The following is a 13,265-nucleotide window of genomic DNA, read 5'->3' as shown; positions in this document are numbered from 1 at the left end:
CTGCTACAGAACGTAAAGGTTTGGGCACACAGAGCACAGCCTTTTGTTCTTTGGCTCCTGAGCGCAGTAGCGGGCAGAGGGGCTTCAGTTCTTGTCTGAGGAGGTGAAGGCAGCTCTTTTCTGTGCACCTTTACAGCCAAAGGAGCGACTGAAGGAGCTGGGAGTGTTCAGTGTGAGGAGGCTGAGGGGAGCCCTCATCACTCCACAGCTCCTGACAGGACATTGCAGAGAGGCTGGGGCTGGGCTCTGCTCCCAGGGGATCAGGGACAGGACAAGAGGGAACGGCTGGAAACTGCCACAGGGGAGGGTCAGGCTGGGCAGGAGGAGAAAATGTTTCCCAGCAGGAGTGGTCAGAGAGTGGAACAGGCTGCCCAGGGAGGGGGGAGTCCCCATCCCTGGGGGGGTTTAAGGGCCGTTGGGATGAGCTGTGGGGGGATGTGGGGTAGGGGAGAACTTTGCAGAGTCGGGCTGAGGGTTGGACTCGATGATCCCGAGGGGCTTTTCCAACCTGGCTGATTCCGTGAAAGGGCTCCAGCAGCTGTACGGGGCTCGGCTGTGCCGGCAGCCCTGCAGCTCCGGCCCTGCCATGCTTTCCACTGGAAGCAGGGCAGGCAGGGGGGTGGTAGGAGTTCAGCACCAGGTCGCAGAGTTCTCGGTGCTCAGCTCAGGGACACAGGCAAACCCACAGCCACTGCTACCAGAGCGACTGTGGCACACAGAGAAGCACTGGATCGCCCTGGATGGGCCGCAGCTTCCTCCAACCCACCTGCAGCTGGTTTGGGCCTGGTCCCCCCCAGGAGTTGCCAAATGGTTCCAGGTGACAGGAGGTGAGAGCCAGCCCGTGGGGCAGGGGCTGTGACACCCCCTCTCCCGCAGCAGCTGCCACCCCCTCCCTGCCCTGCACACCCACAGGTGCCTGAGCTACCCTGAAACACAGTGCCACAGCCAGGCTCCTCCACAGCACAGCCCTGGGCACAAGCAGAGCTCCGAGAAAGAATGGGAGCTGGGGAGGGCTTTGGGGGGAACACGAACCAGCCAGTCTCTCAGCAGAAGAGAAGGATAAAGATCTTCTCTTTGAGTAACCCAGCACAGCTGTGGGATATGGAGCAGGGAACCAGAATACAGCATGCCCAATGGCAGTGTAAGTCAGGACATGTTGCCTCAGTGATAATTATGTGGCTTCTCGGTGTAAAAATCTTGAGTTGAATGGATTGAGAATTTGTCCTGGAAGATTAGAAATTTTTTAAAATTAAAAAAAAAAAAGTGGAGTAGCTTGAGGGAACTGGAGGGGTTTATTCTGGAGGCTGAGGGGAGACCTCCTGGCCCTCTGCAGCTCCCTGCCAGGAGGGTGCAGAGAGGGGGGATGAGTCTCTGGAGCCAAGGCCCCAGCGCCAGGCCCCGAGGGAATGGCCTCAAGCTGCCCAGGGCAGGGTCAGGCTGGCTCTGAGGAAGGATTTCTGTGCAGAAGGGGCTGTTGGGCGTTGGAATGGGCTGCCCAGGGCAGGGGGGAGTCCCCGGGATCCCTGGGGGGGTTGAAGAGTCGGGCTGAGCCAGCGCTGAGGGATCTGGGGGAGTTGGGAACGGTCAGGGGGAGGTTCATGGTTGGGCTGGAGGAGCTGCAAGGGCTTTTCCAACCCGGATGATTCTGTGATTAATTTCCTGCAAGGCGCTGTGGAAGAGCACTGTGGGACTCCAGGTGAGTGAACAAGGACCAGCACCACAGCAGCAGGGTCAGCCCTCAGAAACGCCGCTGCCGGGCAAGGGGATGGGGAGGAGACAGGGCAGGCACGAGGGGAGCCCCGCACTGCAGGCGCTACCCATGACATTCACAAGAGAGGAAACTGCTTCTTGGCCAACCAGTTTTATTATTCAAGTCCGAAGATAAAGCAGTTATACTCACGCTTGCAGCAGCTGGTTAAACAGGAGGCACCGCCCTTTACTGAGACGTGCCGAAAGCAGGCGCTGGGGCCGGCGCGTCCAGCAGCCAGCACACCTCGGCAGCGCGGAGCAGCGCAGGGATGAGGCACGCCGGTTCCTCCCGAGCCCCCGGAGGCGCTGCAGCTCCTCCTCACGCTCACTTCACAGGAATTAGTGTTCCCGTCTCCAGAGGCGGTGACACGGCCACGAAAAAGGCTGGAAATGAGCCGGTAATGAGCCCTTGGAAGGCGGCTCCCGATCGCAGCTCTGCCCCGGGGGAGCGACCGGCTTGTAACTGCAGCACATGGAGCTCCCTTACAGCCGCCGCAGAAACAACAGTCCATGTTCACCCACACGAAACACCGGGGAGCACCATTTTCCAGTATCAGCACAAAGTCTTAAAATAGCGTAAGGACTCAACCAATTTGCTACCGCTGGGGCTGATGCTCAAATCAGCGCGGAGTTACCTCGCCCAGAGCCTGCAGGTGGTGCAGTCTCGTAGCTGCAACTCATCTATATTTCATAACGTTCCCTTCCTCTTGCTGCAGAACAGCACTTGCCCTCACTGAGGTCAGCTCCAATCTCTGCGCTCTCAGCTCAGCCGAAACAAAGACCTTGCATTGTTCTTGGCAGCATAAATACATGTATTTGCAAATACATTTTTCAAGGCTAGTGTTAAATCACATTTGCCCTGTAGCAGCAGGTCCTTAATTACATGTCAGGAAGGGGCTCTGCTCTGTTCACAAATCCTAACACGCTGTTGCTGCAAACCAAGGCCGGCAGGAGGACGCAGCCAGCTCGGAAGCCCTCTCCTGCAGCTTGTTTTGCTTTGCTTGAAGTGGTTAGGAGTAAAACTTGATCAGTTTAAAAACACGGACAGAATTACTTCACCGTTCTTTGGTACAGACATTGGCCACAATAACTGACTGGGACATCTGACACCACAAGCACATGGCACACTTTGAGTTTAAGAGGTGCTTGAAATTTCTTTTCTGCTATGTAAAAAAACCCAAAAAAACCCCAAACAAAAAACCCAAGAACGCTTCCAAAGAACCACTTGCCAGCCACGTGCCCAGAATTTCTGCTGCTTTTTAAACACACACCATATTCATAATTAATTTTATCCCTTGAGAGTCCAACTGGAAAACCCTGGCTATCGCTTCCGCTCGCCTTTTTGTGTCCTTTTCTTCTCCTTCTCCTTCCGCTCCTGCTTGGCAAGCTTATCCTTCTCTCGCTGGAGTTTATCTTGCTCCTTCTTCTTCTGGAACTCATCTCGCAGCAGCTCCCGTTCTAGCTTCCTGGCATTCAAGACATCCTCCACGTTAGTGTTCCGGAACAGCGCTGGCGCTGCGTTAAGGGCTGACAACGCTCAGGCTGAAGCCGCGCAGCTTCCGCTCCGCAGCCGTATCTCAGAGCTCTGAACTGCTCTGGCTGCAGCTCAGGGGCTGGTTTGTTCTACCTTCACCTTCTGCTTCCTCACCAAGAAGGTAAGGAACTTGGGAATGAAGAATGGAGAAAGAAAAAGGAGTCTTGGCTTGTTTTTTCAAATAGAAAAGTCATGTAGTGTAAATGCACACTCCCTAGAAAAGGATTTTTTCCTACAGAAATCAAGTTGCCTACAGGGTCTTAAGACTGAGCTGTGAAAAAATTTGTAAAACCTCAACAAACTTAAGAGGAAGGGAAAGAACACGCACGGTACAGCCTCCTCCCGTGGCCTGACTCCAGCTGGGCGTACGACAGACGTGCAGGGGTGTGTGTCTGCACCTCAGCCGCTGCAGTGGCAGCTGACGCCCCGCCAAGGGCCCACAGCCAGCGGGTACCAGGTGTCCCAGTCGCTCCCGGCCGCTGGGACGGGAACGGGGCAGCTCTGCCCATCCCACAGGCCATGCGGGAAGGCTGCAGACATGGGAACGGAGGAGGCTGCTCACACCAGGGAACCCCACAGCCTCGTGTCCTCCCTCCCGCAGCGACTGGTGCCAAATGCTTTGGGAGGAGCATTAGAAGAGCAAGTGGGTGTCTCCTTCACTGCTTCCTCCTCCTAACCATCAGTAATGTAGGGACAAGAATAATTTAGGCTTCACTTATAATTATGTGATAAAACCTGCTTCCATCTTAAACCTGCCAGCTGGTGAGCTCAAGGAATATCCCAAATTATTGTGTTGAGAAAAATATGGGATACCTGGTACTTGTTCACCATTAAAGTTCAGCTGCATCACGGCCTTATGAGTTTCACAGTAGTTTTCTTTCCGTTACATTTTTAGTAATTCCTGACATGATTTACCTCTCCGTACACCAGTTAACGTTAAGCTGATGTTCTGGGAGAATTATCCCTATTAATAAGGATGTTCTGTGAAGCTTCAGAGAGTGTGGAAGAGGGAAAGAAGGAACAGAGGAGAGAAAAGAGAATGAGCGGATCAGTCTCAGCTGTGCGCACAGGGCAGAGAGCAGATGGAGCTCTGACCTTCATTAGGAGCAAGGTTATGAAAAGAAAAATGAATTACCAAACTTAAAAGGTGGCCCTAAAGAAACAAGGAGTATCAACACGGACAAGGAAGGATGGGAAACTCACCATGGAAGCTGCCTTCCTCCCAAAACACCTTTGGGTCACTGACAATTCAAAGGATACATTTTTCTGATCCAATATTTACTGCTGTTGCAATCGATCCATCCTGTTCATCCTCACCAGTGAAAGAATTAAGGAAATACGGACATCAGTAATGAACTTATGCCTCTATGCAGTCACACTTAAAACATGTCAAATAACTGTTTTATCAAGCCACGGGGAAGAAGCTAGAAATTAATGCAGACAATCAAGGACCAAGCAAGCACAAACCCCCATGTTCAGCTCCTTCCCGCTGCTCCAGGGTCAGGGACAATTCCCTCCCATTCAACTTTGCACTTCAAGGAAGAACCTGTTCTTCAGCACTGTGAAGACATAACATTACACTCTCCCAGTCTACATGTACTATCTAAAGAGAATCTTTTCAACAGGTTTCTCATCAGAAAGCAAGCAATAAATGCGATACATGAACTACCGTGCAGTTACCGGGAGGTGATTCACTACAGCAACACACCTGGACTGGGCAAACCTTACCCAGCCGAGCACATGTTGGTGGGGAGCGTGGAAATGGAGGAGAAACGTACTCAAAGGAGTGTCTGCTCATGGCACTCCACAAACTAGGAGTTTGCATGCTTCTTCCCATGGAAGTTACTCTGTCATGGAGAAGGAAGATTGAAAGGTTTCCCCAATTCTCCCCCCTAGACACTGCAAAGCTGGGAAAGGGTTGTTTTAGGAGATTTTTAATAAACATTGTCCTTCAAAACACCAAGTCTCAACTGGGTCAGGAAAAGGATATTCCTCCTCATCCGTCACGTTGGCATACTGGGCCAGGAGGGCAGCTTTCCTTTGCTTCTCCTCCTGGGAGACCTCCTTTGGCTTCACCACTATCTTGGCCTGCTTCTCCATCATGCTGGCGATGGTTTGGATCTCATCTGCCCAGGAGAAGAGTCAGAGCATCAGTCAGGCCCTGCAGACATGGCAGTGAAGCCCCAGCTGAGAGATGCCCCACGCCCGCATCTGCAGTCCCCAAAAGGCTCCGTCCCCCCGTCACAGGCTGTGTCCCTGTCGCCGGGGACAACACGCTGAGCTAAAGGGAGAAGTCTCACCCAAAACCTTCCCCACCCTCCTCCCACGAGCCTTCTCCCAAGGTCACTAGTGGTGCTGTCAAGGCAGGGCACAGCGAGCCAGCCTTTCGGGGAATTCAACCTGACTTGAGAGCAGGAGCTGCTGAAGAGCCACCCTGGGGACGGCTCAGGCCAGCGGACGCAGTGACGTGACACCAGCTTCTCCCCGCCAGGAGGAATCCCCTGGTGCTGTGCACAGCCCCCATCAGATACTGTTTTTCCTGGACTAAGGGAAGTTTCACAATGAAACTTTGAAATCAGTAACACTCTTGCTAGCGAAAATCCATTTTACTCCCAAGTTGCACTCTCTTCTGGTTAAAAGCAGTCAAATATGTTTATTTAACTAAAACCCACATCAACAGAAATTCTGAAAACCGAAGTGACCGATCAGTTTAATATTCTTTCTTTTCTACCTACCCAAGGAAACAAACAACTGAATCACCTTTTAACACTGAAGTTCTGCTGCCTGTTTCTCAAAGTGACTTTTGGGGTTAGACACCAAATCTTTTCTAGTTTGTTAATAACTTATCCTCAGGATTCTGTTATTCTAAGTAGATATGGGCTTCATTGGGGATTTATCCTTTTATGGAACCACAGTGAAATAATTAAATCCTTGCACTTCTAACAACCTGGACACATACTGCTACCTCCTTTCTGTGACAAGTAAGAAAAATCCCTGCGGGTAACCAACGGTGAGGAGTCCAGCAGCAGCTCCAGCAATTCCAATCACTTGTCCCCAAAAAGAGGAATTTATTTTATTTAATCCACAGAATAGCATAACTTTTTCCTCTCCCCAGCCAAAGGCAAGGTTGTGCCAAGGACAGACTTCAGTGAATTTTCAGGGAATGCCACTGAGCTGCTGTGTGGTTCAGCCGCCTCATCTGTGAAGAGGAGGTGAGTGATCTTGGTGAAATGCTGGGATTTAGACAAGAAAAGCACTATATAAATGCAGCCTCACAATAAGGTTCACTGGGAGAACTATTTCTAGAATGACATCCATCAGTGACAATATTCTGTTTGCAACCAGAACCAACAAAAAAAATGCAAAACAAACAAAAATCAGGATTTAGCCAAAGGGGATGTTACATTGTCACGGGCTAGGGTTAGGTCTGTGCAGTTGCAAGATTACCAATTGATCCAAGCAGTATGCTTAAACCAGCAAAATCCTTCCAGCATATGACTTCATTGTACTCCAGAGCTCTGCTCAATGACCAGAACAAGCCTCCCCAATGAACAAGAACAAGACGGAGGTGTTGGCGCCCGAGCCGACAGCTGAAGATGAGGGATGAATTCAGAGAGGGTACAACAAAACGGTGGGACTACACACAACTGGGAAAGGAGCAGCATTAGTACAGCAGCAGCGGCCTCACAGAGCTTCCCCCCTACAAGCATTTATAGAAAAAAGGGACAGTTTTAAGAGAAGATTTTAGAAAAGGAAAATAAGGATGGTTTCCTGTCGGGTACCGTGGTGAGCAGCAGCAGAAGGGACAGCACAGCTCTCTATAGGAGCAGTTGTAGTTGTATAAAACCACCTGCTTTCCAAACCAGCATAAACTGAAGTAGCATGGGCATTTTATATTACACTATACCACAATAACTGCAGCTGCCATCAGCGTTAGCTGCCATCACTACATTGTTATCACTGAACAGAGAGAAAGCCCTAGGTGTTTTAGGAAAGAAAACTGAAAAAATCTTACAGAAGAAAAAAAAAAAAAAGAGAGCTTATCCTCTGCAGCATTATGAACCCAAAGAGCAGCAGAATGCTAGGGACAGCCAAATGTGAAACTACTCATCCTCATTTCATATTTCAAGACAAAACAGTAAATAAGCAGCAATGGCAATGAAAAGAAGTCAGATCTGCAAACATATTAATGCAGCATTGGTTTTAACTCCTAACAGGACAAACATACAGTCCTCATCTTGAGAAGGCCCTGCAAATTACTCATACCACAAGGAAAGGCACACCGAGCAGCGACACTACCTTCTTTTTTCTCTTTGGCGTCAACAATCTGAGATTCAGACCACTTCTCGACTACTTCCCTGCAAACATCGTTTAAGAGATCTTCTTCCTAGTAAGGGAAAAGAGACTTCTCAGTCTTAGAACAAAGTTGGTCTGTTTTAAACAGGCACGAATCAGATATGAAAAGTACCAGCTGCAAAGAATCTGACCCAGTGAGCTCAAGTGATACAGCTTTTCACTTGAAATCTACTGTTCAGTGACACACAGGACTTGTGTTAACCTGGGGATGATACGAGTCATGCCATGCACTTACTTGTTGACACAGCTCAGGACTAGAGAATGCATGGACCCGTGAGGCAAACACAAGGTGTGGAGGCTGCCACCCAACAGCCCTGCACCACACCAGGTGATGCCTTAGCACCGCGGCCGTTTACTTTTCACATGACACAGCTTTGACACCACACGCTGGTTTCGTAGTGGCTGGCTCTCCATGTGCAACAGCCCTACAGACCCTGAGGAAAGGCAACTGGGGTATCTTCACTCCAGAAATCTACTGCCCAGCATCATCTCTCTTCTTTGAGCAAGGCTGCAGAGAAGCTACTCAAAGGCCACCTCCAAACAGTGAATAAACCAGACTGGTTAAAACATGGGTCAGGGCCAGCATGGAGCTGAAACCACTCTGGTGGTACCAACAGACTATCTCCTCCCACCAGCAGGGATGTTCTCATCCCCCTTGACCTCCTGGAGCATTACCCACGATCTCCGGGTGGCAGTGAAAAGCATTTACATTGTTGTTCATTACTGAGGAAGACTAAACTGAAGGGAGAAAGGAAACACACCCAACCCCACCAGGATGGCATCCCCATCACCAGATCCTTCCCTCCTGCAGCCCCACCTGCCCCGCTCTCTCCCCAGAGCCTAAACACAGCTTCTCCAGGCACTGGCCACCACCATAACTCAAGTAGACAGGCAACACACTACCCTACCACATCTCAGCACACACAGACACTGCATTTCTGCAAAAACTGCCCAGTATGCAAGTTCAGAAGCTGAATCCAGGCAAGAAACACAATCCTGATAAAGGAAAGCGTTTTGAAGAGTTACAGCCAGTAGCACTTCACTGAAAAGACATATGTGTACAACAAGCAGGGAGTTTCAATACTTATTTATTTTGCTCATTAACACTAAATGGGGTTTGCCCACGGCTTAGAAAAACACAGCAGCAGAGAGGCTCGAGGAGAGTAGATATCAAACAGAAACTAGCTGGCCAGGGACACCTCAGGACTGAGCCAACTGGGACTGAGACGTGCCCTTCCCCTGCCCCTTGGTGCATGGCAGCTGCTCGTGCTCAGGCTGGAGCCAGCACTCCCTGCAGGTCCCCGCGGTCGCCCCGCTCCCCCCGGGCAGCAGCACCGTGCTCAGGCAGGGACCAATCCAGCAGCAACGCAATGGTGACCTCTTACTAGAGCTGTTCTGCCAGCCCTGACCATCACCTACCCTGCCTATGCCAAAAGGTAGCTCTGAGGCAGAAAACTAGATAACTCGGCCTAGAAAAGAACTGCTTTTATAGGTGTGTGGGAACCAGACCTCCACCGCCTGCCCCTTTCCCCACCTTTCACAGCCAGGTGTGCAGCAACTGGCATTTCAAAGATAAGCACATGTGTACAAACTTCCCACCAGAAAGACAACAAGTTCACAATCCTTATCTTGAACACTTGGGACACCAGGTACCTAAAAAAAGCACCTTCCAGGACAGACTGTCACTGAAAACGTTACCCACCCAGCAGAGCAAACCTCACCTGCATGGGGGACAGCAAAAAAAGTTGAGTTCTCCACAACTGTGGGACAGATGAGGAGATAAAAACATACTGAAAAACCTCTCCACCTTTTGCTCCAATACAAATAAAGAGCAACTCAGAATAAAGTCCTCCCACCCCGAGCCTACAACAGCTAAGCACAAAATCCTGCGTGAAACAGGCAGATGGCAGGAGAACCGAGACACAGCCGTCACACAAAGCGGCTGAGCACTCAGATCACCAGCCCAGTTCAGGGCCGTGCACACACAGAACAAGGTCCCCGGGCTGGGGAGGAGACGCTACAAGGACAAACACGTGGGATATTTGAGGTGATTTGCAAACAGAGGCAGCAGAAGGATGAAGGGTTTGTGATTCCCACCGATATCAGACTGTTTTAAGACGTCAACATGCCTTCAACAAGGGCAGATCCAGAGGACAGGATGATGCCTAATCTGATAAGATCAGGTATAAGAACAGGTGGGTCAGGTCTAGAAGAACCTGCTGACCCCACTCCCACCAGGAGATGACATCAAGATCCTCACAGGAACACGTGCTGGATGAGCAGAACAGCAACAAGGATGATGTGCACAGAAACACCATTTCAAGTGCCAGTCTGAGGGACCCTTCCAGCCCTCAGACACACAGTAAATCATGACACGGTAACAAAAATCAGCATGGTTCAAGGACACAGAAGACACAAAGGTTTTTAAGTGTCAGAAACACTCATAGTAAAAGGAACCTCCTTAACAGATGGGCTCCCCTGAGTGCGGGGCATATTGGCCCACTGGAATCAAAGCTGGCAAAATGACGAGCAACTCTATATTAAGCCAGGAGAGAAGGTTGGAACCTGGTTTCAGTGTGCAGGAGGAATAAAATCAGGCAAGGGATGAGAAAGGAATGGCAGCAAGGAGAAAGGAAAATGAATGGCAGAAGACTAACAATGAATGCAGAGATCTGTGCAACCTTCTAATGAGGGTCTGAGCAATATCAGGTATTTGTGGATCAGTGGAGGCAGGCCTGTGAGGGGAGAACACAAAAGCGAGATGTTTTAGTGATCCCAGAAATGATGAAAAAACAGTCTTGGAGAAAGGCAGAAACGAAAGACCAAGGTGACAGCCCATGAGTGGACATGAATGAAGCAACAGAAAAGAAACATGATGGGGCAGGCTGCGTGAAACTAAACTGTTATAAGAGGAAGCAAAGAGAGTTTCTGTCATGCAGTGCAGGCCGTTTGCTGTAGCACCCTTCTGTCTCACTGCACTCTGGATGGAGACCTCCAACACAGTGCTGACTTCCGTGCCTCTGGGAGACTCGCTCCCCACATGTAAGAGCAAACTCTGCTAATAGTGGTGGAGTTCAGAGAGCTGAGGGGGAAGCTGCCAAATACTTCCATCTAGTATTCCCCAAACAAACAAGAAATTACATTGGTTTAGAGGTTAGTAAATACAGAGAAAAATTAACTATGGAAAATACAAGTGAGCTGGATTCTGCCTGGTTTAAAGAGAAGAACTGAACAGAAATAGATCTCAGTTCTAAGTTTCTTGATTTGAAATGGTTACATAAACCCAGGGAACTAATGCAGGACACTGTCAGGACTGAGGAACCAGTGACATGAGTGCAGAGGTTCCCTGAAATTCATTTTTATGAAGGTTGTCAAAAACAAACAAAAAATTACCTGGAATTTGTGTATAGAACAAAGATAAGCAAGAAAACCCCCAAATTAACATAATAAAAGATTGTTTCAAAAGTCAATACTGAAGCACAGCATCTATAAATAAAGGAAAAAAACCACACCAACTAAAGTAATTAGAAAGTCTTAAGAATGTAATTTTAAAGAAAATACTTTAAGAAATTAATTTAAAAGTTTGAGGGTTCAAGAGACAAAAATGTTTTACAAGAATTGCAGAAAAATCCAACTGAGCTCAAAACTGCAACCGAAACAAAAGTTAGCTGTGACTGTGTCACAAAGAAGACAGAGAGAAGAAACAGGGCTGGGGTGCAACATGTAGAGGAGAAAGACAGCCCATAACTCACTGAACATGAAAACCCCACACCAGTCCCCAAAATGGGTGGCAGTGCAAAAGAAGGGTCACTCAGCACTAAAGAGAAAAGGGGAAATGTCAAAACATAACGCAGGCCGCTGTGGGGTGAGGGCAGCCACCACGCTGCACACCCCAGCAGCTCACACTGAGCTCAGCGAGACGCCAGGCCCAGCCCAGGCTTGAGAGTCTGCAACGAGCCCGGATAAGGAAATTAAATGAAGCAAGTCTGATAATTACAGGCAAGTTAATCAACCTCAGCTGTTTTAGAAGAGCATTTTCCAAAGACATTTTGCTCTGTCCCTAACACCAGCAGGATGCACTCTTTGCTTCTCCTATTATTTTAGGCACAAAGCCACACTGGCACAGTTATGCTTCTTTTATAAACTACAGTACTGCTGGTGCCCCAAGGTGGGGAAGGGGTGGTGGAAGGCAGTGAAGAGGTGCTTATCTCTTAGGAAAACCCATTTAAAAAGGCATGCAGTTGGTGCCCAGAAGAAAATACATGATATAGTTACCTAGGATAACAAAAAGCTGACTGTAGAGACTAAGTCCCTTTGAGTTTTATGCTCCTATACAGACATTTTGGGAGGAAATCAACAACAGCCATTGAGCAGACTGTTATTCAACAGCAGCAAACGCTCATTACTTAAGGTTTTACACTAGAAAATACCCATCTATGCAACACCCTGAGATACAGATACTGTAAAAATCCTACAGCTCCCTGTGGAGATGTCTGTTGAAGAGAAACTCTTTTCTGCACTCTCCTAAGTTTCTCCTAGAAATCAGGTGGGGGCAGAGGCAAGCACTGCCCACCCCTGAGAGCTCCAGCCTCGGCCCACACAAGCAGCATAGCTGGTGTCTGTTCCAGCTGGGAGCTGTGCTGCAGCCGGAGCCAAGGGCCTGACTCCGAGGAGACAACCCAGTGCTCCAAAGAATGAGACCTGCTGGAGGAACGATGACCACTTAACACAGCGATCGCTGGGCCACTCTAGTGAGCTGTCATTAAAAATGATCTCTTAAACCACAGTTGGGTGCTACCAGAAAGCCACCCAGCTCAGAGGCTAAACCCCGTGTCCTCCGCACAAATAAAAGTGACCCCTTTCCTCCCCTACACAAGCAGCCACGCTCCACAGCGCCTGTCAAAGTTTCTGATCTGTCTCAAAACTGGCCCAAACCCCTCTACCCAACAAACAAAAAACCCCAAACAAACTCCAAACACCTGAAGGACCCAGAAAGGCCCCCAGAGAACCTAGAAAGGTCCTCGGAGATGTCGGGGACCCCCTGTGGAAGGCGCTTATCCACGCCAGGGATTCGGGGGAGCAGCGCCCGCGTGTTCCCCGCGGTTCTCCACGCCAACCCCACGGAGCCCCCGGAGCCCAGCGAGGCCGCAGCCACCCGGCACCTCCTGGGGGCGTGGGGGAGTCCCGGCGAGGAAACAGAGAGGTCAGGGGCGCGGAGCTGGAGGCAATACCCGCTGGAACCAGCCCCTCGCCCCGGGAGGCTCGTCCCGCCCGGCCAGGCCGCCGGTGAGAGGAACCCCCCGGCCCGTCCCTCACCAGGCAGGCGGCCAGGACACCGCGCAGCGCCTCCAGCCGCTCCTCGTCACTCTCCTCTTCGCGGAGCAGCCCCTGGATGTAGGCACCGTAAACAGCACGATCGAGGCCCAGCGCCTCCAGCCGCGCCGCCAGCCAGGCCGTGAAGCCGCCCTCCACCTCCCCGCCGGGCGCCGCCATCTTGGAGCAGCAGTGCCGCCGCGCATGCGCACGCGGCCGCCAGCAGAGAGAAGGGACGGGGCGCGACGGTGGCCGCGGAGGCCAAACTTGTGGCGGAGCCGGAGAGGGAACGGCGGTGCTCGAGGGGCCAACC

The 13,265-nt window shown here is 50.5% G+C and overlaps 1 protein-coding gene across 2 annotated transcripts; it reads right to left on the bottom strand.

Moving 5' to 3' along the window:
* Window positions 1–1,853: 1,853 nt before the first annotated feature.
* CCDC43 (coiled-coil domain containing 43) lies at window positions 1,854–13,246 on the bottom strand. 2 transcript variants are annotated; one of them, XM_074926511.1, is made up of 6 exons: window positions 12,956–13,246; window positions 7,583–7,670; window positions 5,274–5,409; window positions 4,544–4,602; window positions 3,088–3,258; window positions 1,854–2,133 (listed from the first exon to the last, which is right to left on the bottom strand). In XM_074926511.1, exons 1-6 carry the CDS (start codon window positions 13,130–13,132, stop codon window positions 2,075–2,077), a joined length of 690 nt encoding a protein of 229 aa, XP_074782612.1. In that variant the 5' UTR covers window positions 13,133–13,246; the 3' UTR covers window positions 1,854–2,074. The 2 variants fall into 2 exon arrangements, with proteins under 2 accessions (XP_074782612.1, XP_074782613.1); XM_074926512.1 differs by having other exon boundaries at window positions 1,854–3,258.
* Between the last annotated feature and the right edge of the window lie 19 nt (window positions 13,247–13,265).

The sequence above is a fragment of the Athene noctua genome, chromosome 25 (assembly GCF_965140245.1).
Source record: "Athene noctua chromosome 25, bAthNoc1.hap1.1, whole genome shotgun sequence".
Lineage (NCBI taxonomy): Eukaryota > Metazoa > Chordata > Aves > Strigiformes > Strigidae > Athene > Athene noctua.
This window is presented reverse-complemented; position numbering and strand designations above follow the sequence as displayed.